We start from the raw sequence: 22,302 nt of genomic DNA, 5'->3' as shown, positions 1-22,302 counted from the left end.
GGTTCATGCCTTATAAGGTGCAAAGAGGAAGGAAACCCTTCCAATGTGGGACAAAGAGCAAAAATTTGCCTAACCAAACTAGTGGTACTCTAATGCCATCGGTTCATGCCTTATAAAGTGCTAGGAGAAAGGAAACCCTTCCAATGTGGGACAAAGAGCAAAAATTTGTCTAACCAAACTAGTGGTACTCTAATGCCATCGGTTCATGCCTTATAAAGTGCTAGGAGGAAGGAAACCCTTCCAATGTGGGACAAAGAGCAAAAATTGCCTAAGGAGTACTCATGACTTTCCTTAGAGCAAAAAACTCCCCCATAGTTATTTATTACATTTTGTGAATCATTAAAAAGAATATAAAATTTGCAAATTATTCTTTATATTTAAACAAACTTTCTAAAACCCTATTTTTTCTGCCCTATAATCCAAACACAAAAAAATGTAACTAAAAATTAACAAAACTTAACAATGATTAATTGAACCAGTTAGCAAAACAATTTGTTGTTTATAATCTATTAAGGTTATTTTCTTTGCTGAAATTGTAATTTCGTCCACACAAAACATATTATCAGATATACAATTATTAGCAAAATCTAAGAATTAAATTTCTATATATGCATTGTTATAAAATAATAATAATAATAATTAAAATACAATTGTAAAAGCTAAAATACGTCACCCATCCGATTATTTTCGTTTGACTAACCTTTGCTTCTCTCTTAATAAATGGCATTATAGAATACTTCTAATACAACTATTAAGAGTACTGTGTCCACCCCAAAAGGTTATATAATAAACAAAAATTACTAAAGTCTCATATACTTTAACATCTAAATTGATCACGATAAAAAAAAAAAAAAAAATCAAATTCTAACTTGTAAAACAACTAATTATTAGTCGAAATCAAAACAAACCAACGGGATAAAGAAAAATAACTTGTGATCGGAAATTAGAATACCAAATTACCTAATATGCATAAAAGTCGATGCAAATACCAAAAAGATAAACACATGTTATGTGACAATTAAATCAACAATAAATAACCATTAGTAGAAAAAAATGGTTGAATAAAAAAAAAAGTCCACCAAAATGGAAACAAAATTGGAGAAAGAGAGAGAGTATTGACCTTTTTGTCGTGGGCAACTTGGAAGGAATAGGGAGAGAGGTGAAAATGAGGTAAGAAGAAATTCATATGAAAATTAATATGGAAGAGGAATGGTGGAAGTAAATGAAAGGTTGAACAAAGTGAAACTATAAAAAATAAGAAGATATAAAGGAAAATTTTAAAAATCTAAAGGAAATCAAATGAAAATTTAAAAAAATAATATATATATATATATATATATATTGGAGGGGATGAAAGATTGAACTAAAAAGACAATGATTGAAGAAGAAGAAAAGTTGAAAAAATTAAATAAGAGTTGGAAAAAAGAAAAAGAAAAAGATACTAAAGATGTAGTGCTTAAAGAGCTTTATAAAATTTATTACAAAACTTCCATTATTATATAGTATAGATATGTATAGAAATTGTTTTTGATTTTTGACTCTTCATTGATTTCATTATTTAGTTAAAAAAATCTAGAATGACCCTCTAAATTAAAGTAGATGAATATGTAAAGGCAAAATTATATCTAAAGTAAATACCACTTAAGATGAATCCGTAAAGTCAATAATCTATTTATATCTGTTTGTAAAAAAAAATAAAAATAAAAAAAAGGAATAAAAAATAAATTCTAAATTAAAGTAGATAAATATGTAAAGGCAAAATTATATTTAATGTTAAAACTGTCCAAGATGAATGTATAAAGTCACTAATCTATTTATATTTTTTTTGTAAAAAAAATAGGAATAAAAATAAATAAGAAAAATAGTAATTATGTAGCTAATAACGTGGTAATGAGGTGGTGCAGCAGGAGTTTAGTTGCAATAAATGCTACACTTCAGTTTTTAAATATACTAGTTGCACACCCGCATGTATGTGTAATAATTTTTTTAGAGTTTTCTCATAAATATATATATATATATATATATATTATCATTATTATTGTTTTACTTTTGTCTATGTAACTTATGTAAAATTCTTATATGGTAAAATTATCCAAATCATGCAATGAAATAGAATAATATTATATTCTTTATAATGCAATAAGATTACATTTAATAATCAAAGAAAACAAAAAAGGAAAAACCTTAAAACACAAAATTATATTGCATCAAATCAAAGTAGAGTTCTTAAAAATACAACAACAAAAAAAATTAATAATCTAAAGCAAAGATGCAAGAAAAAAAAATTCCACTAAAAATTTGAGAGAGAGAAATAATCTTTTTTCATGAGGGAAAATTATGCATAGAAATATAGAATAGAAAAGATAATGAAAAATTTATAATAAGAGGATAAGAATAAGAAGAAACAAAATAAATGAAGATAAAGAGAGAGATGAAGAGTGATATTAAGGTAGACAATAATGGGGAGATGAAAATGTGAAAGGCATGAGAAATGTTGAAGAAAGTGTAAGTGTTAAAAAAATGAGTACGATTTTATAAGGAAATTTTTATTTATTTGTATTTAATTAAAACATTATATGTTTAATTTTCTTAAAATTATAAAAATGAGAAAATATTAATAATTTAATGATATGGAGGATATGGCTGAATTTAAATGGTCAATTGTAGTAGTGCTATTGATTTTAACTTGAATATATATATATATATATATATTGCAACATGAAAAATGATAAACCCTAGCCATATAACTAAATTAAAGTTATTTTATGATGTTGAGTTGACAAAACGAATTGGTGGTAACCCAAAAGCTAAGCATTTTTTTTTTAAAGAATATACTTGAAAGTTGAACATAATTGTCTTGTTTTATTACTTGTCATTTGGGTGAAAATGAAGCCTCGCATAAATTAATGAAGCCTCATTAGACCTATCAACCATTATAGCTCTAAAGAATACCAATAACAAAAACTTAGCATAAATCAGTACTTACCCTTTGCAAGTCAAGAGGCTACACATACAATCTAACGTACATCATTACCCAACAATGTTTCAACTCACCACACAACAAAGTAATCATGCAAATGAATTTTGAAATATCCATTTGGTGTTACGATCGATGGTATGTAGCTTTCAGGAAAAAATAGGTAGTAGTGTTAAATTAAACAACAATACTATTCAACTACTTAGATTTATCACGATATGAGGAGAACATGAATGCATTATGACCCATTTGTTCCTTATGTTACAGTTCATTTTTAATTCAAATGATTTAGATGGCCAAATTAGTAGGGTATATGCTCCACAAACTTTCAAAAGATTAGAAACATTAGTTACATAGACAGACCAAAAATTAGTTTTTCTCACACTACTTTTAAGGAAAAATGTATAACTTAGAAGAGTCGATCCCTAAAAAGCAAATTATTGTAGAATTTATTTTACTTTTATTTTATTTTTCATATTAATTGCTCAATAGAATCCATGGCCCATACAAAATTTAAACGGTTGGAATTAAGAAGAATAGATTTCTAAATATATAAATAAAATAGTTTTCGTTAGAAGTCAATCATTGCACACGAGGAGAAAAAAAAAATCAAATGAAAAGATAACGTATCAAGTCTAAATGGAATTTCATTAAACAAATGTCATGTTGTACAAAAATAACATATATAGAACAACTAAATAGGTGAATTCAAAGCAACCCAAACTAAGAATTTAAGGAAAAACACATATAATGAAATTAAAAATTAAAGAGAAAAAGAAACTTAAATCACAAAACTAAATCGCATTAGCTCAATATAAAGTTCTAAAGAACACAACAATTATCAATCTAAAGTAGAGATGCAAGTAAAATAAAAAATTCACCAAAAAATATATATATAGAGAGAGAGAGAGAGAGAGAGAGAGAGAGAGAACCTTTTTTTGTGAGGGAAAAGTATGTAAAGAATAGAAGAGAGAATGACAAATTTATAGTAAGAGTGTGTGAATAAGAAAGGACAAAAAAAAAAAAGGAAGATGAAAGGAAAGATGAAGTGTGATATTAAGGTAGAAAGTAGTGGTAAAGGGGAGATGAAAAGGTAAGGTAGAGGGTAGTGGGGAGGATAGTGGGGAGATGAAAAGTGATATTAGGGTAGAGGATAGTGGGAAGATGAAAAGGTAAGGGATAAAGAAAGGTTAGAGAAAGTCTAAATATTTTTTAAAAATGAGTAAATGTCAAAAAAAAATTATAGGAAAATTGAAAAGAAAAATGATAATGACGTGAACGCTGATGTGGCTCAATTGGAGCGTAGTAACAATAAATGCTATGCTTCAGCTTTTAGATATATATAGACTAGTCGCTAACCCGTGCGATGCATAGGATAGTTTAACAAAATTAAATTATGGCGCATCAATAGAGCAAAATGGTAGAAGAATTAAGAATATTTGTTGAAAGCTTCCTCTAATATACAAATGTTAATAAGCAAATATATTAGAAAAGAGTACATGGTACTCATATTCTGCATAAGGACAATAAAATTAAAAAATTAAAGCTGAAGGGAAAAATATCAAGAGAATACAATTTAACTAAAGAGTGATAGAAGTAACTCATACTAAATATTAATTATCAAACAATTCTAGTATGTAAATATCTTACATATTATAACAATGACAACAATTTAAATCAACCACATATAAGTGGAAAGTCTTGTGCCACTAAATTCGAAGCTCATAAATATGAACAATCTCCATATCATCAGGTTTTATATGGATTGGGGCATTCAAGGCTTTGGCAATATTAATGCAACATTGTGAAGAACTCCCACACTTGAATTGTGCTCCATAAGCCTATTAAAAATTACCTCTCGATGCTACTGGTTGTATTGCATTGGTTTGGGGATTTCAAGTTTCAACCTTCAAAAAAATAAGAAAAAATAACATCTATCTGAATATAAAACTGAGTCAAACAAATATAACATAAGCCATGAAGTCAAGAAAAATAAAATTTTAGAACAAATTTTTCAAGCTCAAAACTAAATGTGATTGTCCATTTTATCAAACTTAATTTTGTCATAAAATATCTCTCTTCAAAAAGGACAATATTTAATGTTGTCCACTATTCAAATTTGTGTAGTTTGAATAATTTAAATATCCTAGTGCTATATCCAACCAAGAACCATAAAGAAACCAAGAACTATAAAGAAAGGTAGATGGAGGAAGGCTAATTTAAACGCAGAAAAATGAAAGCCTCTAGAAGAATTCAAACTCGTATCAATAGCAAGCATCATCTCCAACTTAAACATTACAGCCCTTATGTTTGGAATTTGGGCAATTTATGGGATTGAAACCATCAGATATTTATTAGTGTGGTTCTCTCAATTACAATGATTAAATTATCATGCATGAATGTGTTTATGGAGTGGTCTCACACCCTTGGCCCAAATGATATGAATTTGGCTGTAGTTTTTATTGAGGTCTTTGGGGTTTACTTTGGGTACACAATCATGAGGTCTCTCTTAAATTTTCAATAAAACCCAAAAATCAATGCACTTTCCTTGGCTTTCAAGTGTGAAATCATAGTTTCAGCTATAATACTTAAACTTGTAACTTGTATATACATGTAGAATCATTACTTTTTTGTTTTGGTAGTCATAGAATCACTACTTATCTTTTGCATAATTGGATGCCAAAATGCAAGCATCACAATGTGATTTGATTTAGGTTTTTTATTTATTATGTTTGATAAAAACATGTATTTTAGTGCCCAATGTTTGATTCGTAATTAGAAACTCTTCTCAAAATAGTTTGTCAATTCAAGTATATCTTATGTTTCCTAGAATGTAAATGGAACATATAAATAACATTAAATCTCATGCTCAAACATTACGTCCCTGCTTAATTTTAGTTACCTGCAAAACTATTGAATCTTTGACTTGTATAATGGCCAATTTTGGTTATCACATCTTCTATCTAAAAAACAACAAAACCCCAAATAAGAAATTTGGGCAACGGCAAACCAATGTCTCCAAGACATTTATTCAAGAAAAGATGATGTGAACATTGTAATGGAAGGGGGGAATAGAATAATGTTAAGAAAACACACACACACACACATCTAAGCAACCCAGATTTAAGATTTTAGCATTTGGTTCATTTTCAAATATTCTAAAAAGATTAAACATACTAAAAACAAAATTGACCAAATAGGATCATGTTCTTAATTAACTCTTCCAATTAGCAAGTACTCCCTCTGTCCCACTTTTTTTGTCCTGTTTGAAAAATCAAACTTTTTAAGGGAATATCATTTATTGTTTTGTCTACCTTTTAAAAATGTATAAGTTTCCAAAACTACCCTTAAAAAAATTTATCAAAAGATTGAATTAGTAAATTAATAGGGGTATAATAGGAATATTAGTAAATTAATGACTTTTATTTTTAAAAACAGGACAATATTTTGGGATATCTCAAAATGGAATAAAGGACAAAAAAAGTGAGACGGAGGGAGTAACATTTTGTCAGTGCCACCCTCCTCTTGAAATTGACATAGGTAAATAAGCATATCTATAAATGGAAGAATTTGTGCAAAAAGTACGGCAAGCTAATATGAAAGCAATTGTAACTAATCAAAGAATTCACCAAATTTAGACCTTAAGCCTCACATTTGGTAACATAAAAAATCATGACAACAATAAAATGTAGGTCCATAGCAAAATTTTGTGTTGTGCTGTCCTAAAATGGTTGTTTGTGAAATCTTTTTAAATTCATATAAAGCTATTTTTAGTGTGTTATAGAGTCGATCATGTGTGGTTCCCTTGTTGCTATGTTGCTGCACTATTCACAGGTTGTTACTTTACACCTAGTCTAGTGCTAGTGTATTAGTGATTTGGCCATTCGGACAACTACTTGGCTAATATACTTATTGTGGGTCCAAATGCTAACACCATTTTTTTTTTTTTTTTTTTTTGAACAACAACTACAACTATACGAAACAATTCTGAAGTTTAAACACTATATTCTAACTTTGTATAGTTTATACATACCTTCAGGTGCTTTAATTGGTCCAAAATTCTTTCATAAAGCTCTCTGGTCCTTTCAAACTCATCCTCTAATATTTCAAAATCAACGTATGCCTATTATTAAACATATAAGAAAAGAAAAAAAATCAATGGTAACTTAATTCTTTTACAATACAATAGAGCCAAGGGCAAGTATATAAAACAATACTAAAGAGAATTGTTTTATGAATTAATAGCTTTCTCTTTTTATTTTCCTAAACTCTGTGTTTTTACAGAATGAATAAACTCAATTACTTATAATAAAAAAAAAAATCTTTATTTACACATATCCTATTTTGCTCTACATGTATGGTACAAAAAGGGGAAAACAACATCAAACAAAAGGAAAACAGAAACGTGAACTGGATCATCAAACAAAAGAGGCAGTAACAAAATGTAAACAGGGGAAAAAAATCAAACAAAAGAATAGAACACAAAATAAACTGGATTTAGAGATACCTAAACTGAATCATCAAGTTTCTGTCAATATTTATATACTGTGAGGTGAGGAAGTCAGGAAGAAAGGAAGGTGGAGAGGCTGCCATTAGAAGGGGTGAAACCGTAGAATAGAAACATGGGGGAGGGGAGGGAATCTGAGACCGTGCAACAAAAGGAAATCTGAAACCGTGCAATAAAAGGAAAATAGAGAAATTGAAACCGTGAACGTTGGGGAAGGGGAAGGATCCTAATTTTACTTGTACCAGAAAACTTTTTTCTTTTTCTCCGTTGTGTTTCCTTCCTGGAAAGTACATCACTTGACTTCCAAATAATTTTTCCTCTAGTCAATCTCATTAATTGTTTTCTAACCATTTTCTACGCAACCCGTCTTTTCAATGCTTTTGTGCTTTCTCGGAAATTAGAGACCAGGTAATGACATGTAATGTGATAGTCAAACATGCACGTATACACGGCTCGTTTTGCCCCACGCATACATTTACAATCATCTAAATCATTACATTGGTACATGCAGCCCAAACTCGGCACATTCATATACAGAAAATTTAAAATAAGTGATACATGTTACATATTCAAAATATGCAAAACGAACAACAGCCAACCCCAATCTGGTTAAATCACACCCCTAATTAAGCATCTTGATATGGGGTATGTGGGTATGGATTTAATTGGGTATGCATCATGAAAGAAGTCACATACAACCTATATTTAAATTGTAGAAAAGTTTTCACTTTGATACATCCATCAAATTCAGCACATCCAGAGTAAAATTGGCCTGTAAGTGAATTAATCCCATCTTCAATTCTTCTCCTTCTAAGAATCTTCTTAAACCATCTGATTTGAACATTCTTTCGTGGAATTTAAGGACTTCTAACATGTGAACTGAGATGCCAAAAGTTTTACTTTCATACCACTGGAAATATCTCCACCTCTCTTATGACATGTAATGTGATAGTCAAACATGCACGTATACACGGCTCGTTTTGCCCCACGCATACATTTACAATCATCTAAATCATTACATTGGTACATGCAGCCCAAACTCGGCACATTCATATACAGAAAATTTAAAATAAGTGATACATGTTACATATTCAAAATATGCAAAACGAACAACAGCCAACCCCAATCTGGTTAAATCACACCCCTAATTAAGCATCTTGATATGGGGTATGTGGGTATGGATTTAATTGGGTATGCATCATGAAAGAAGTCACATACAACCTATATTTAAATTGTAGAAAAGTTTTCACTTTGATACATCCATCAAATTCAGCACATCCAGAGTAAAATTGGCCTGTAAGTGAATTAATCCCATCTTCAATTCTTCTCCTTCTAAGAATCTTCTTAAACCATCTGATTTGAACATTCTTTCGTGGAATTTAAGGACTTCTAACATGTGAACTGAGATGCCAAAAGTTTTACTTTCATACCACTGGAAATATCTCCACCTCTCTCTGCTATTAAAAGTAAACTAGATCATGAGGCATGGCATGTGAAACATAAAAACTAAGCATGGCAAAAATTCTGAAGTCTCCTCTTCTTCTCCTTCACATTTTCTTGCTCTCTTTACTTTCACCAAAGACCATAGCATCACCTGCAACACAAGCAGGAGCTCTTATCCAATGGAAAAACAGCCTCCTCCCTTCCTCTTTTCTCAGTTCATGGTCCTCTACCAACCTTACCAACCTTTGCAAATGGAATGGCATTGTGTGCGACTCAACCGGAACAGTCTCCGAAATAACTATCTCTGGCGCCAAACTCAATGGAACACTAGCCCAGTTCAACTTCACTCCATTTCTTGATGTCACTCGCTTTGACCTCAGCAGCAACAATCTCAGCGGACCCATACCTTCGGAAATAGGCCAGTTAACAAAGCTCCAGTACGTAAGCTTCTACAACAACTATCTTACTGGTACAATTCCCAATCAGTTCAGAAATCTTCAAAAGGTATGGCACTTGGACCTTGGATCAAACTACTTAGAAACACCTGACTGGTCTAAGTTCTTGAGCATGCCTTTGTTGACCTGGGTTAGCTTTGGTTATAATCGCCTCACTTCTGGGTTCCCAGGATTTATACTTTATTGCCAAAACTTGACTTACTTGGATTTGGCCCAGAATCAGTTGAATGGAACATTACCAGAAATGGTATTTACCAATCTGGACAAGCTGGAGTACCTTAATCTAACTGACAATCAGTTCCAGGGACCAGTGTCTCCAAACATTACCAAGCTTTCTAAACTCATAGATCTTCGTCTAGGAGGAAACAAGTTCAGTGGTCAAATTCTCGAAGATATTGGGTCAATGTCCAATCTTCAAATTGTAGAACTGTTCAACAATTCATTTGAAGGGAAAATCCCCTCTTCAATTGGTCAGTTGACAGAGCTCTCGTATCTCGATGTTAGATGGAATTCCTTGAATTCTACAATTCCTTCTGAGCTAGGCTTTTGTACTAAACTCACCTACTTGGCCCTGGCTTCCAATTCACTCACAGGGGAAGTGCCTCTGTCTTTAACCAACTTGTCCAAAGTTACTGACTTGGGTTTATCTGAAAATAACCTTTCCGGTGAGATCTCACCTTACTTTCTCAGCAACTGGACAGAATTAACCACTTTGCAGCTTCAGAACAATCTTTTCACTGGCAAAATTCCGCTGGAAATTGGCCTGTTGACCAAGCTCAAACTTCTTTTTCTTAACAATAATATGTTCACAGGTTCAATTCCCTCTGAGGTAGGTAACTTGAAAGATTTGACAGAATTAGACCTATCAGACAACCACCTGTCTGATCCAATTCCTCTAGCACTGTGGAACCTCACAAACCTTGTGACCTTACAACTTTTCTCAAACAATCTCACTGGTTCAATCCCACCAGCAATTGGAAATATGACTTCGCTGCAAATTATTGATCTCAACACTAACATACTATACGGGGAATTGCCAGATACCATCTCTCGCCTCAAAAACTTACAGGGCATTTCTCTTTGCGCCAATAACTTTTGGGGTAATATTCCGAGTGACTTTGGGAAATTTAGTCCTTCTCTAAGCAGTGTTAGCTTTTCAAAGAACAGCTTCTCTGGAGAACTGCCACCTGAATTGTGTAGCGGCTTCCTTCTTCAACTATTCACAGTGAATAGTAACAACTTCACAGGTCCATTGCCCGAGTGCTTGAGAAATTGTTCGCTTCTAGAGAGGGTGCGATTTGATGGGAACAACTTCAAAGGCAACATCACAAATGCATTTGGGGTTCATCCAAATTTTTATTTCATTTCTCTTAATGACAATCAATTTATTGGCAAAATTTCACCAGAGTGGGCAAAATATGAATCTCTAACTACTTTAGAGATGGGAAGAAACAGAATTTCAGGTGAAATTCCAGCTGAGCTTGGGAGGTTGCCTCAATTGCGCTCTTTAATTCTCGATTCAAACGAATTGTCTGGGCAAATTCCAAGTGCATTAGGAAATTTAAGCCTGTACAAGCTCAATCTGAGCAAGAATCTTCTGACGGGAGAGATTTCTCGGAGCCTAGGCAGTTTGGTTCAGCTTGAGGAACTTGATTTGTCTAAGAACAAATTAACTGGGAATATACCAAAAGAGCTTGGGAATTGTGATAGATTATTGAGATTGAACTTGAGCAACAATCACCTATTGGGTGAAATACCATCTGAACTTGGTAACTTAAATGCATTAAGCATCTTGTTAGACCTCAGCAGCAATTCCCTCTCAGGAATGATTCCTTCAAACCTTGCAAAGCTTACACGTTTGGAGTGCCTTAACATTTCACATAACCAGCTCTCAGGGGAAATCCCCGCATCATTTATCAGCATGGTTAATCTAATCTCCACCTCTATTGATTTTTCTTATAACAAGTTAACAGGTCAAATCCCGATGGCTAAAGTTTTCGAAAAAGCACCTGCAAAAGCTTACATTGGAAACTCAGGTTTGTGTGGAAATGCAGCAGAACTAAGTACTTGTTACACAGATTTCACACAGCAAAAGCATTCTAATACACTACTAATTGCTGTCCTCATTCCGGTTTGTGGCCTCTTATTGCTTGCAAATATTGTTGCTGGATTCATAATAATTTACGGTAAAACTAAATTTCACTATGAAGAAAACAGAAGAATTGGAGAGTCCCATGTCAGCTCTGAGTCATTGGTATGGGTAAGAGAAGGTAAATTCACATTTGAGGATCTTGTGAAGGCCACTGAGGACTTCAATGAGAAGTACTGCGTGGGAAAAGGTGGATCTGGAACCGTTTACAGAGCAGCATTGCCAACTGGTCAAATTGTTGCTGTTAAAAGGCTCAACATGTCAGACTCCACTGACATACCAGCAGCCAATCGCCAGAGTTTTGAGACTGAGATTCGTGTGTTGACAGAAGTTAGGCACCGGAATATCATTAAGCTTTATGGGTTCTGTTCAATGAGGGGGTACATGTACTTGGTCTATGAATATTTAGAGAGAGGCAGTTTGAGAAATGCATTGTATGGGTTGGAAGGGAAAGCTGAGCTGAACTGGGATACAAGGGTGAGAATTGTGCAAGGTGTGGCTCATGCAGTTGCGTACTTGCACCATGATTGCTCTCCACCAATTGTGCACCGAGACATAACTGTGAATAACATATTGCTCGAGTCTGAGTTCGTGCCACGACTCTCAGATTTTGGCGTTGCAAGATTGTTGAACCCAGATACGAGTAACTGGACAACAATTGCTGGGTCTTACGGCTACATGGCTCCAGGTAAGCCAACAATCTAACTTCTACATGTTCCAAAAAAGAAAAGAAAGCTTCTCATATTATTAGTATGCGTTTCTTTTTTTCATCCTTTTGCCAAATGCATGTCTTTCCATGTTCACTTGTTAACTTTGATTAGTTTCAAATGTATTTCTTTCTTCAATTCTTTCATTTGTTAAGTTTGATTAGTATCGTAGATGTTTTAGATGGCAACGTTTCATTATGGGATTGAATTTGTTTTTATGAATGTGCAGAGCTAGCGCTTACAATGCGATTAACAGATAAATGTGACGTTTATAGCTTTGGAGTGGTGACATTGGAAGTTATGATGGGAAGGCACCCTAGGGAGATCCAATCTTCCTTGTCATTAAAGTCAAGAACAGCCACACCAGTTTCAGACACTACAGAATTTCTTTTAAAGGATGTTCTAGACCAAAGACTCCCTCCACCCACAGGCCAAACAGCAGAGGAGGTGGTGTTTGTAGTGACCATAGCATTAGCATGTGTGCGTGACACTCCAGAGGCACGACCCACCATGCGTTTTGTGGCACAAGAACTATCAGCTCAAACCCCAGCTTGCCTGTCCAACCAATTAGACAATATAACAATTAGCAAGCTTACAGGGCATCAGAAATAGTACAAATTGGAATCAAAGCTTGAGTAGTGATCACTGATTAGTGGATGGATGAGGTACTGCCAGGCCTGGAATGAATTGTTCAAGATGTTTAATCCCATTCTAGCTTCTAGTTCTAGGTAGGAACCAGTAAATGAGAATGTTGTACCTTGAGGTCCCTAGTACAATAAGCCTTTTTTTTTTCTTTAAAAGTTTTTTAATAATATGTGGGGCTGACCACAAATTGAGCACTAGTGAGGGCAATCTTGATTCCTAATATATGTATTCACATGTATACTTCTTAGATAATATTTCTTGTACACAATCTGATTCACTATATATACAATACATGTCATAATCTAAATTCCCTTGTACCAGAAAACCTCTTTCTTTTTCTCCATTGTCTTTCCTTCAGGAAAGTTCATGACTTCCTAATAATTTTTCCTCTAGTCAATCTCATTATTTGTTTTCTAAACGGTTTCTATTTTTTGCTGAATTTTCTTACGAAGCATATGAACTAAAGGATCTCAACATCCTTATTGTCCTTTTTCTTTTCTGGCTGCACAAAGTTGACTTTCGACCAAGTGTATGTGTACTCCTATGAATGTCGGTTGGAAAGCGTTCAATGAGAGGCCAATGAGTTAGAATCATGTTCATAGTATTGCTACCAATAACACCAAGCTCAGCACATTCATGTACAGAAAATTTGAAATAAGGGATACATCTTACAAATTTAAAATGTGGAAAACGAACAAAGGGCCGTAAACAAACCGAGACAAGCCAAGTATTAAAAGTTCATATTTTTTTATTTAATTTTATTTTAAACACGAGTTGAGCTCGAAATTATTCACGAGCTATTTGATTAACTTATTATTTTCTTATATATGGTAAAATCATGACTAAAACATTATACTTCTTCCCAAATCTATGAATTTTTCCTACAAATGGATTATTTATGTTATGAATATACTACAAATAATGATTTTATATCATATGAATCAATTTACAAACTTGTACAACCCAATTTTGAGCTCATATAAATATATTTTTAGACAAGTGTACATATAAATATATAGTATTATACATATATATATATATATATTTAATTCAAGCCCTCATGTTCACTGGCTTGTTCATGAACACATTATTATATTTGAGCTTGATTTGCTTGATAATCAAGCCTAAAGTTGGATTTGAGCTTAACTTGTTTACTAAACAAACAAACATAAACAAAATTTTTCTAGAACCGAGTTGGAGCTGTTCATAATCAGCTTGGTTAATTCATTAATTTACAGCCCTACAGCCAGTTCCAATCTAACTAAATCACACCCCTAATTAAGCATCTTGATATGGGGTTCGTATATATGGATTATCATGAAATAGGTCGCATAAAACCCATGTTTAAATTGTAGGAAAATTTTCACTTGTTACATTCATCAAATTCAGCACATTCCAATCTGATCAGCTTCTGGTTAGAGTAAAATTGGCCTGTAATATTCCGAGCAACTTTGGGAAATTTAGCCCTTCTCTAAACAGCATAAGCTTTTCTAACAACAGCTTCTCTGGAGAACTGCTACCTGAATTGTGTAGTGGCTTCAGTCTTCAAAATTTCACAGTGAATAATAACAACTTCATAGGGCCATTGCCTGAGTGCTTAAGAAATTGTTCCCTACTAGAGAGGGTGCGATTTGTTGGGAACAACTTCAATGGCAACATCACAAATGCATTTGGGGTTCATCCAAATCTTTATTTCATTTCCCTTAATGACAATCAATTTATTTGCATTATCTCACCGAAGTGGGCAGAATGTGGATCTCTAACCAATTTAGAGATGGGGAGAAACAGAATTTCGGGTGAAATCCCAGCTGAGCTTGGGAGGTTGCCTCAATTGCACTCTTTAATTCTTGACTCAAACGAATTGTCTGGGCAAATTCCAAGTGCATTGGGAAATCTAAGCCTGTTTGAGCTCAATCTGAGCAAGAATCTTCTGACAGGAGAGATTCCTCAGAGCCTAGGCAATTTGGTTTAGCTTGAGGAACTTGATTTGTCTGAGAACAAATTAACTGGGAACATACCAAAAGAGCTTGGGTTTTGTGGGAGATTATTGAGCTTGGACTTGAGCAACAATACCCTATTGGGTGAAATACCATCTGAACTTGGTAATTTAATTGCATCGAACATCTTGTTAGACCTCAGCAGCAATTCACTCTCCGGAACAATTCCTTCAAACCTGGCAAAGCTTACATCATTGGAAAGTCCTAACATTTCACATAACCAGCTCTCAGGGGAGATCCTGGCATTATTTACGAGCATGGTTAGTCTACACCCCAGCTCCATTGATTTTTCTTATAACAAGTTAACAGGTCAAATCCGAACTAGTAAAGTTTTCGAAGAGTCACCTGCAAATGCATACCTCGGAAACTCAGGTCTATGTGGAAATGCAGCAGGACTAAGTACTTGTTACATGCATTCCACAGAGCAAAAGCATTCTAGTACAGTTCTAATTGCTGTCCTCATTCCGGTTTGTGGCCTTTTATTGCTTGCAATTATTGTTGCTGTATTCATAATATTTTACTGGAAAGCCAAACTCTTTGATGAAGAATGAAGATGAATTGGAGAGACTGATGGGAACTCTGAGTCATTGATATGGGAAAGAGAATGTAAATTCACATTTGGGGATCTTGTGAAGGCCACTGAGGACTTCAATGAGAAGTACTGCATTGGAAAAGGTGGATTTGGAACTGTTAACAGAGCAGCATTGCCAACAGGTCATATTGTTGCTGTTAAAAGGCAACATGTTAGACTCCACTGACATACCAGCAGCCAATCACCAGAGTTTTGGGACTGAGATTCGTGTGTTGACAGAAGTTAGGCACCGGAATATCATTAAGCTTTGTGGTTTCTGTTCAATGAGGGGGTACATGTACTTGGTCTATGAATATGTAGAGAGAGGCAGTATGGGTTGGAAGGGAAAGCAGAGCTGAATTGGGATACAAGCGTGAGAGTTGTGCAAGGTGTGGCTCATGCAGTTGCGTACTTGCATGATTGCTCTCCACCAATTGTGCACCGAGACATAACTGTGAATTATTGCTCAAGTCTGAGTTTGAGCCACAACTCTCAGATTTTGGCATTGCAAGATTGTTGAACCCAGATAAGAGTAACTGGACAACAATTGCTGGGTCTTATGGCTACATGGCTCCAGGTAAGCTAAGAATCTATATTCTAGAATCTAAATTATTGTTCTGGCCTAATGTTTCCCTAAATGAAAAGATGGCTTCCCATATTAGTAACTTTTTTCGTATCCTGTTGCCAAATAATTGTGTTCTTGTAAATTTGTCAACATTGATTAGTTTGGTAGATGTTTTGGTGACAATGTTTCATTAAATTATATTGAATTTGTTTTATAATTGTGCAGAGTTTGCACTTACAATGCAATTAACAAATAATTGTGACGTTTATAGCTTTGGAGTGGTAGCATTAGAAGTTATAATGGGAAGGCACCCAAGGGAGCTCCTATCTTCCTTGTCATTTAAATCGAGAACAGTGACATCAATTTCAGACGGTGCAGAAATTCTATTAAAGGATGTGCTAGACCAAGGACTTCACCACCTACAGGCCCAATAGCAGAGGAGGTGGTATTTCTAGTCACAATAGCCTTAGCACGTGTGCGTGACTCTCCAGAGGCAAGACCCACATGCGTTTTGTGGCACAAGAACTATCAGCTCAAATCCAAGCTTGCCAATGCGACCAATTAGACATGATAACCATTAGCATGCTTGCAGGCCTTCAGAAATAGTACAAATTGGCACCACAAGTTGAGTAGTGAATGAAAAGTAATCTTTTTATTTTATTTTTTTTTCCTTTCATTTCTTTTGAATATATGCAGGGGTCACCCCTGGCTGAGCACCAGTGAGGTTAATATAGATATTTTTATCATTTGAGATACCTGTTTATAGTTTTTATATCTTTTTTATTGTATTCAAATACATATACATAGTTCTCCACGTAAAGAAGCTAATTTTTACTATATACACTACTTCACCTACCATAACCTGCCAAATTTTTCTCTTCCCCCTTATGTTTCCTTCCTGGAAAGTTGATGACTTGCTAATCATTTTCCCTCTAGTCAATCTCATTATTTGTTTATTAACAATTTTTTTTTTGTATCTTTTGTTGAATTTTCTTATTAAGCATATGAACTGCAGAATCTCGTCATCCTTATTGTCCTTATTCTTTTCTGGCTGCTCAAAGTTATCCTTTGACTAAGTGGAAATGTTTGGCTTCTAGTTAAACTTAGCCAGCTTCCTACGATGCTTCTTGAAAAGCATGCACAAGTCAACATGGCTGTGAATGGGACACCTCATGGTTAATTACTGGGCAGAAACAAGCCAATATGGCTGTGGCCTGTGGGTGGGACAGGCTAAAAGGCTCAAAGAACAATGGATAAGCTTTCCCTCTAAACTAGTTTGGTGATATCTTATCATTTCTATTTATTCCCCATTTAATTTTTAATACATTCAAATCAATTCGACAAGCTTTCTCTTCAAACTAGTTTGGTGATATCTTAATCATTTCTATTTATTCCCCGTTTAATTTTTAACACATTCAAATCAAGGGGAGAGATCTATTTCCCTCTTAATTTTTAAAACATCTAAAAAAATAAGGAGAGGTATACTGGGTTACAATTCCCCTGTCATCTCCTCTATGCTTCTCATGTCTCATACCTTGTACTCTACTGGACTCTACCTCCAAACTTCAAACTGAAGCATCTTCTATTCCCCTCTCATATACCTCCAAACTTACAAACATCGTAAACGAATGTAAAACAGAATATGCATAGCTTCATTAAAAGGCAATCCACCTAGGTTGTATCCAAGGTTTCTGAACCTTGTAATGCTCGTGAGGCGGTGTTCAAGGATAAAGAAGAACGTAAATCCATATGACTTGGGAAGTTGCCATAAAATACGTTAAATAGATGTACTTATTAGATACCCAGTTTTTTTCTCTTGATTAGTCTAGGTACATCCCTAAATAATTAGCATTTCCTCTAATTAATTAACAACGCAGTAGCAGAGTATTCAAATGGAGAGGATTCCTACACCACAAAAACAGCAGACACAATATACACAAATGCTGTTTCAAATTATTTCTTTAGCCCTGTCGTTGGTTAGATTGTTGATCTGGGTAGTAGTGTTAGCAGCTGTTGTAGCAGCAGTGTTACTCTTTTGGTCCAACACCAAGTAGAATATAGTTCCAGGCAGTGGCAATGAAGAAGTCAACCTGTGACTTATGAGAGACGTGTCTGTGATCACATTACATACATTAAGCACTAAACATCCATACAATGCACACCCATAAATTTTGACACTAACAGAATCAACAAAACTAACAATGCACTTAAAGACAGTGAATTAAAATCACAGGATTTGGAGCACAAAAGGTTGAAGTCAAATATGCAAAAATACAGCAGGAAACACCAGCCATTTACAGAAGTTCAATCCAAGAATGCTACCAATTTCTCTATCTAGTTTGCGGCTTAGAACACGACTTGTTAAGCGAATTCAAAATTTTCCAAATTCTCCATTAATTCTTACAATACACATGGTGTAGGTTGGCATAATGGTGAATTCACTGGGTGCATAGCACTTTGTGCCTTGAGCGCATGACAAGTGCCATAAGGAACAGATATATGATATAATCATCTTGGGGTCAAGCTAAGAGATCCATAAAACTTAAACAGGATACAATCAAATACCGAAGCTATCATAATTACTCATCCCCTCTGTAACAGAGAGACTCCTATTTCAAAATCCTTCTTTTTTGGGTGGCAAGGAAAGGGAATATGTTGAACACAAGGAGTGATGAGTGTGTGACTTTGGAAGTCAAAATGCTAACTAACTTTAAATTATTAAAGACATTAAACTGGAAGTCAAAATGTTATAACTGTTCCGTCCCACATACCTTCTCCGATTGAATTCCTACATCCAGAAGACCCATCTTACCTTGATACACATCCAACAATTGAGGAACATTGGCCTGAAATTTAATCACAAACTTTTCCAAAAAGCACTTCTCGCTAGGTAGTAATAAGGTTGCTGAGGAGAACTTATTCTTGATCAAATCCATGGCTAACAAAACTTGAACAACTTAAAACCTAGTGATAATCCTCTTCTCCAAGCTTAAACCTAGAACTGAAGGATTTTTAGCAATCTCTGCTGACGGGCAACCCATTTTGTGTACAAGGAAGTCCATTGTTTTTGTGATCTTCTCTTCTGATAAAAGCACACAATTTGGATACCTTCTAAATGCTAACAGAGCTACATCCTTGGACCAACCCCACCTCTTATAAACTTCCAATTTAGATTCCCATATTGGCTTCTTCATCTTCAAAATAACTTGTATTGCTAGGACAAATACCAATTTCAAAGGATCAAATCCCATTTCCTTAACCTCCTGGACAGCCTTAACAAACTTAGCATGTTTAATGAACGCAGTACCCGGAAAATTAGTCACCAAGAAAGAGATGGCTGATTCAGGTACTCCAAATTCTCTCAGAAGTGCAATATTTGGAACTGTAAGGACTCAATTTGAATTGAGTGTTGGGTTTTCAGCCCAATAAGCCCAAACAATAAATTTATAGAGAGTGGGTTGACAGGCTTAGGTGCTAGCCGTCGATCACCATGCACAAACTTTTTCTTATAAAAAATGCTAAGTGTTTCCTTACAAATGGGGGAATGCTCCTCGGCCTGTGGCCGAGGAGGCCTCAATGTTCTCCCTCTCTGTCCCCCTTCTTTGGCTTTACTAGCTTTTCTTTTATAGTTTTCATCTTCCTATCTCCTGCTTCCATCTGTTGATCATCTATTCGCTTTTCTTCTAGTTGTCCGTCCCATCAGAGGCCTTATCGGCACTCAAGTGGCTCACTCTAACCAACGTTATCCTGCCAAGGGGTTACCTCCCCATAAATGCGGCCAGGGGGGTTAGTTGAGTGCATTAAATGCGAGAGTGACAGCTTACTTTGGGGTTAGCCTCTCCCCAAAATCACCTTTGTCAGGCCGAGGACAAGGTATCCTCGGCGTGGGTTTAGGAAAATAGACTCTCCTCCCCTTTCCCTCAAAAATAGCTTGCGCTCCTCGGCATGGGCCTTGGGCCTGCTATATGATGGGCCGAGGCTATCAGGCCCATGGGCCCCACAATAGCCCCTCAAAACTCTGCTGCACGTTCCCTCGAACGGGGAGGAGGGTTTTGATACATGCGGATCCACTGGACGAATGGCCTCACTTCAGTTTATACTGATGCTAGCGGCTTCTTGACTGCCCGATGTGCGTTTTTAGCGTTTCGAGACTTAATGAGTGCCCACATTAAATTTTGGCGGCACCACGTTTCCCACTTTCAACGGCATGATCTTCTGCTTTTATGAGCAAGCGGTTTCATTTGGGGAAATTAAGGGAGAGTATAAATACCTATTTGACTCGCCTGATTTCATCATTTTCGCGCTTATCACATTGATGCATATAGTTTGAATTTGGTTCGACTGGCATACTATCTGAAGGGTATCGTCATACTCCTGTAAGTCTTCTTTTTCTAGTGACCCCAAATTTCCTTGATTTCATTCTTCTTTTTCTCTTTTAGAGCTTTTAGTTGTCTTTGGGGAATGAGTAAGTTTAAGAAGTTGGTCGAGTCCGATGAGATGATGAACAAATTCATTGTTGACTATGGAATACCCAGTAATGTGAATTTGAAGTACTGCGAAGAAGGAGAGTGGTACCTTAGGAGGAGGGAGGGTGAGGTTGTGATCCCAATAGTCGCTTTTGTAGAAGGAGGGATGAGAATCCCTATGAGGCCGGTGACCCTCAATTACCTTAGGCATTTCCGCCTGGCTCCTACTCAGTGTGCTGTGAATGTGTTTAGGATACTAGGGTGTGTAGATACTCTGAATGAGAAAATAGGGCTGAGACTGACTCACCATGATGTGAATTGGTGTTATAACCTTCATCACCTGAGGGGTAAGACATATTATATGAAGACAAGGGATGATAGGGTTCGTCTTATCCAGTGTCTTCCTGATTCCAATAAGGGGTTAAACCAAGACTTCCTCATAGTGTCGGGAGAGTGGCACGACGGCTTTCACTACCCAACCGTAGAGGGGGAGCCAGGTAGGGCATCCGACGTACAAGATAATCTAGGTCTCAGCACCTTCAAGTTTTATATCTGTATATTTGATTTGGTTGACTAACCATAGGAATTTCGCTTTTCTTTTCGCAGATCCGCACGCCTTTGCACGTCATTTCCACCTGGTTAATAAGACGGATTTGGAAACCGTTCTCAGGTCGGACCTTTTCTTGAACGAACCTGACAACCAAGTCAGAGCTGCTCATAAAATCCTCGGGTGCGACCCAGCTCAGACGTCATTCCCTGTTCCGCAGCACGTAATTAGAGCTCGTGATCCTCGGCTCCTGATCCGAAAAGGAAAAGACTTTCTAAGGGTAAGGATCCAATGGATGGGAGCAAATCTCACTCTTCGCCCGAGGAGGGTAGGACTCGCAGACCTCCAAAGCAATTGAAGCTCGGTGATCAAAGGAGGAGCGAGAAGGCCATCCAGCAGCCCCAGGCTCAAGCGTGGCTGCCTGCTGCCATGCTCCATGATCAGCCCCTAATGGATAACGCGTCGATACGAGAGTCTCAAGGAGACGAGGGGGCTCTTGTGGCCGAGGCCCTAGAGAAATCTCTTCTTCTTCCCATTAATATGGCTGAGTTAGAGAAAATGAGTGGGGTAGAGGTTGTCCTCAACCTTAAAAAATATCTAGGCATGGTAGGTCCCTTGGCACCTATTCATTTTACCACAAATTTTTGTCGCTTAGTATTTTTCTTTCTCTTTACAGAGCTGCTTGTTTTTGCTGGCAGGCTATCCAGGCCCTTTTTAGGTTGGGCGAAGAGGTTGATGACCATAGTCAGGCCTTAGCGCAAAAGCGCGATAAATTCCTGGAGGCGGCCAAAACTCTTAAGAGATCTGAGGCCGACCTGAGAAAGGCGACAGAGGATCTGGCAGAAACGGCGAAGGCCAGGGATACTGCTGTCTCTGACCTAGCCGTGGTCAGGAAACAAGCTGAGGATCAAGCTGTCCACTTGCAAGATGTTGAAGGTCAATTACAGAAGGCCAAAGAGGACATTTCCTACATGAAGGGAAGTTTGACCAAAGCAATCCATGACAAAGGTGTTGCCGAGTATGCCAGGGACGAGGCTGTGAGAGCCAGAGACGAGGCGATTTTTGCGAAAACAGACGCTGAGCGCTCTGTGGAAGAGGCAAAGGAAGATGCTTTCGCAGAAGGGGTGGCTAAGACTGAAGCCACCCTTCGGGCTCAAGTTCCTGCTGTGTGCAGGCATTATTGCTCTCAAACCTGGCATGAAGCCCTCAACCAAGCAGGGATTGATGCTTCGTCTGATCTTAGAAGGGAAGACAGGGTATATTACCCTACTGC

General features: G+C 36.0%; 1 protein-coding gene, 1 long non-coding RNA gene and 1 pseudogene across 3 annotated transcripts; 2 read left to right on the top strand and 1 right to left on the bottom strand.

Annotated features, from left to right (window-relative positions):
* Positions 1–4,534: 4,534 nt before the first annotated feature.
* Positions 4,535–7,743, bottom strand: LOC136062099 (uncharacterized). Of its 2 annotated transcripts, XR_010623932.1 has the most exons (4): positions 7,485–7,743; positions 7,011–7,100; positions 5,880–5,940; positions 4,535–4,884 (listed from the first exon to the last, which is right to left on the bottom strand). It is a non-coding gene; the product is annotated as an uncharacterized LOC136062099 (long non-coding RNA). The 2 variants fall into 2 exon arrangements; XR_010623933.1 differs by lacking the exon at positions 5,880–5,940 and having other exon boundaries at positions 7,485–7,738.
* Positions 7,744–8,866: 1,123 nt separating this feature from the next.
* Positions 8,867–13,190, top strand: LOC111984731 (MDIS1-interacting receptor like kinase 2). The gene is made up of 2 exons (XM_024016348.2): positions 8,867–12,219; positions 12,468–13,190. Exons 1-2 carry the CDS (start codon positions 8,997–8,999, stop codon positions 12,848–12,850), a joined length of 3,606 nt encoding a protein of 1,201 aa, XP_023872116.2. The 5' UTR covers positions 8,867–8,996; the 3' UTR covers positions 12,851–13,190.
* Positions 13,191–14,175: 985 nt separating this feature from the next.
* Positions 14,176–16,640, top strand: LOC111984732 (MDIS1-interacting receptor like kinase 2-like; annotated as a pseudogene).
* Positions 16,641–22,302: the final 5,662 nt, after the last annotated feature.

The sequence above is a fragment of the Quercus suber genome, unplaced genomic scaffold (assembly GCF_002906115.3).
Source record: "Quercus suber isolate HL8 unplaced genomic scaffold, Cork oak 2.0 scaffold_381, whole genome shotgun sequence".
Lineage (NCBI taxonomy): Eukaryota > Viridiplantae > Streptophyta > Magnoliopsida > Fagales > Fagaceae > Quercus > Quercus suber.
Note: the sequence above shows the minus strand (reverse complement) of the source record. Positions and strands in the feature narration are given on the sequence as shown.

Coding starts and splice junctions, on each gene's coding strand:
- LOC111984731 (XM_024016348.2), top strand. CDS start 8,997: ATGGCAAAAATTCTGAAGTCTCCTCTTCTTCTCCTTCACATTTTCTTG. Junction 12,220..12,467: donor TTACGGCTACATGGCTCCAG/GTAAGCCAACAA, acceptor ATGAATGTGCAG/AGCTAGCGCTTACAATGCGA.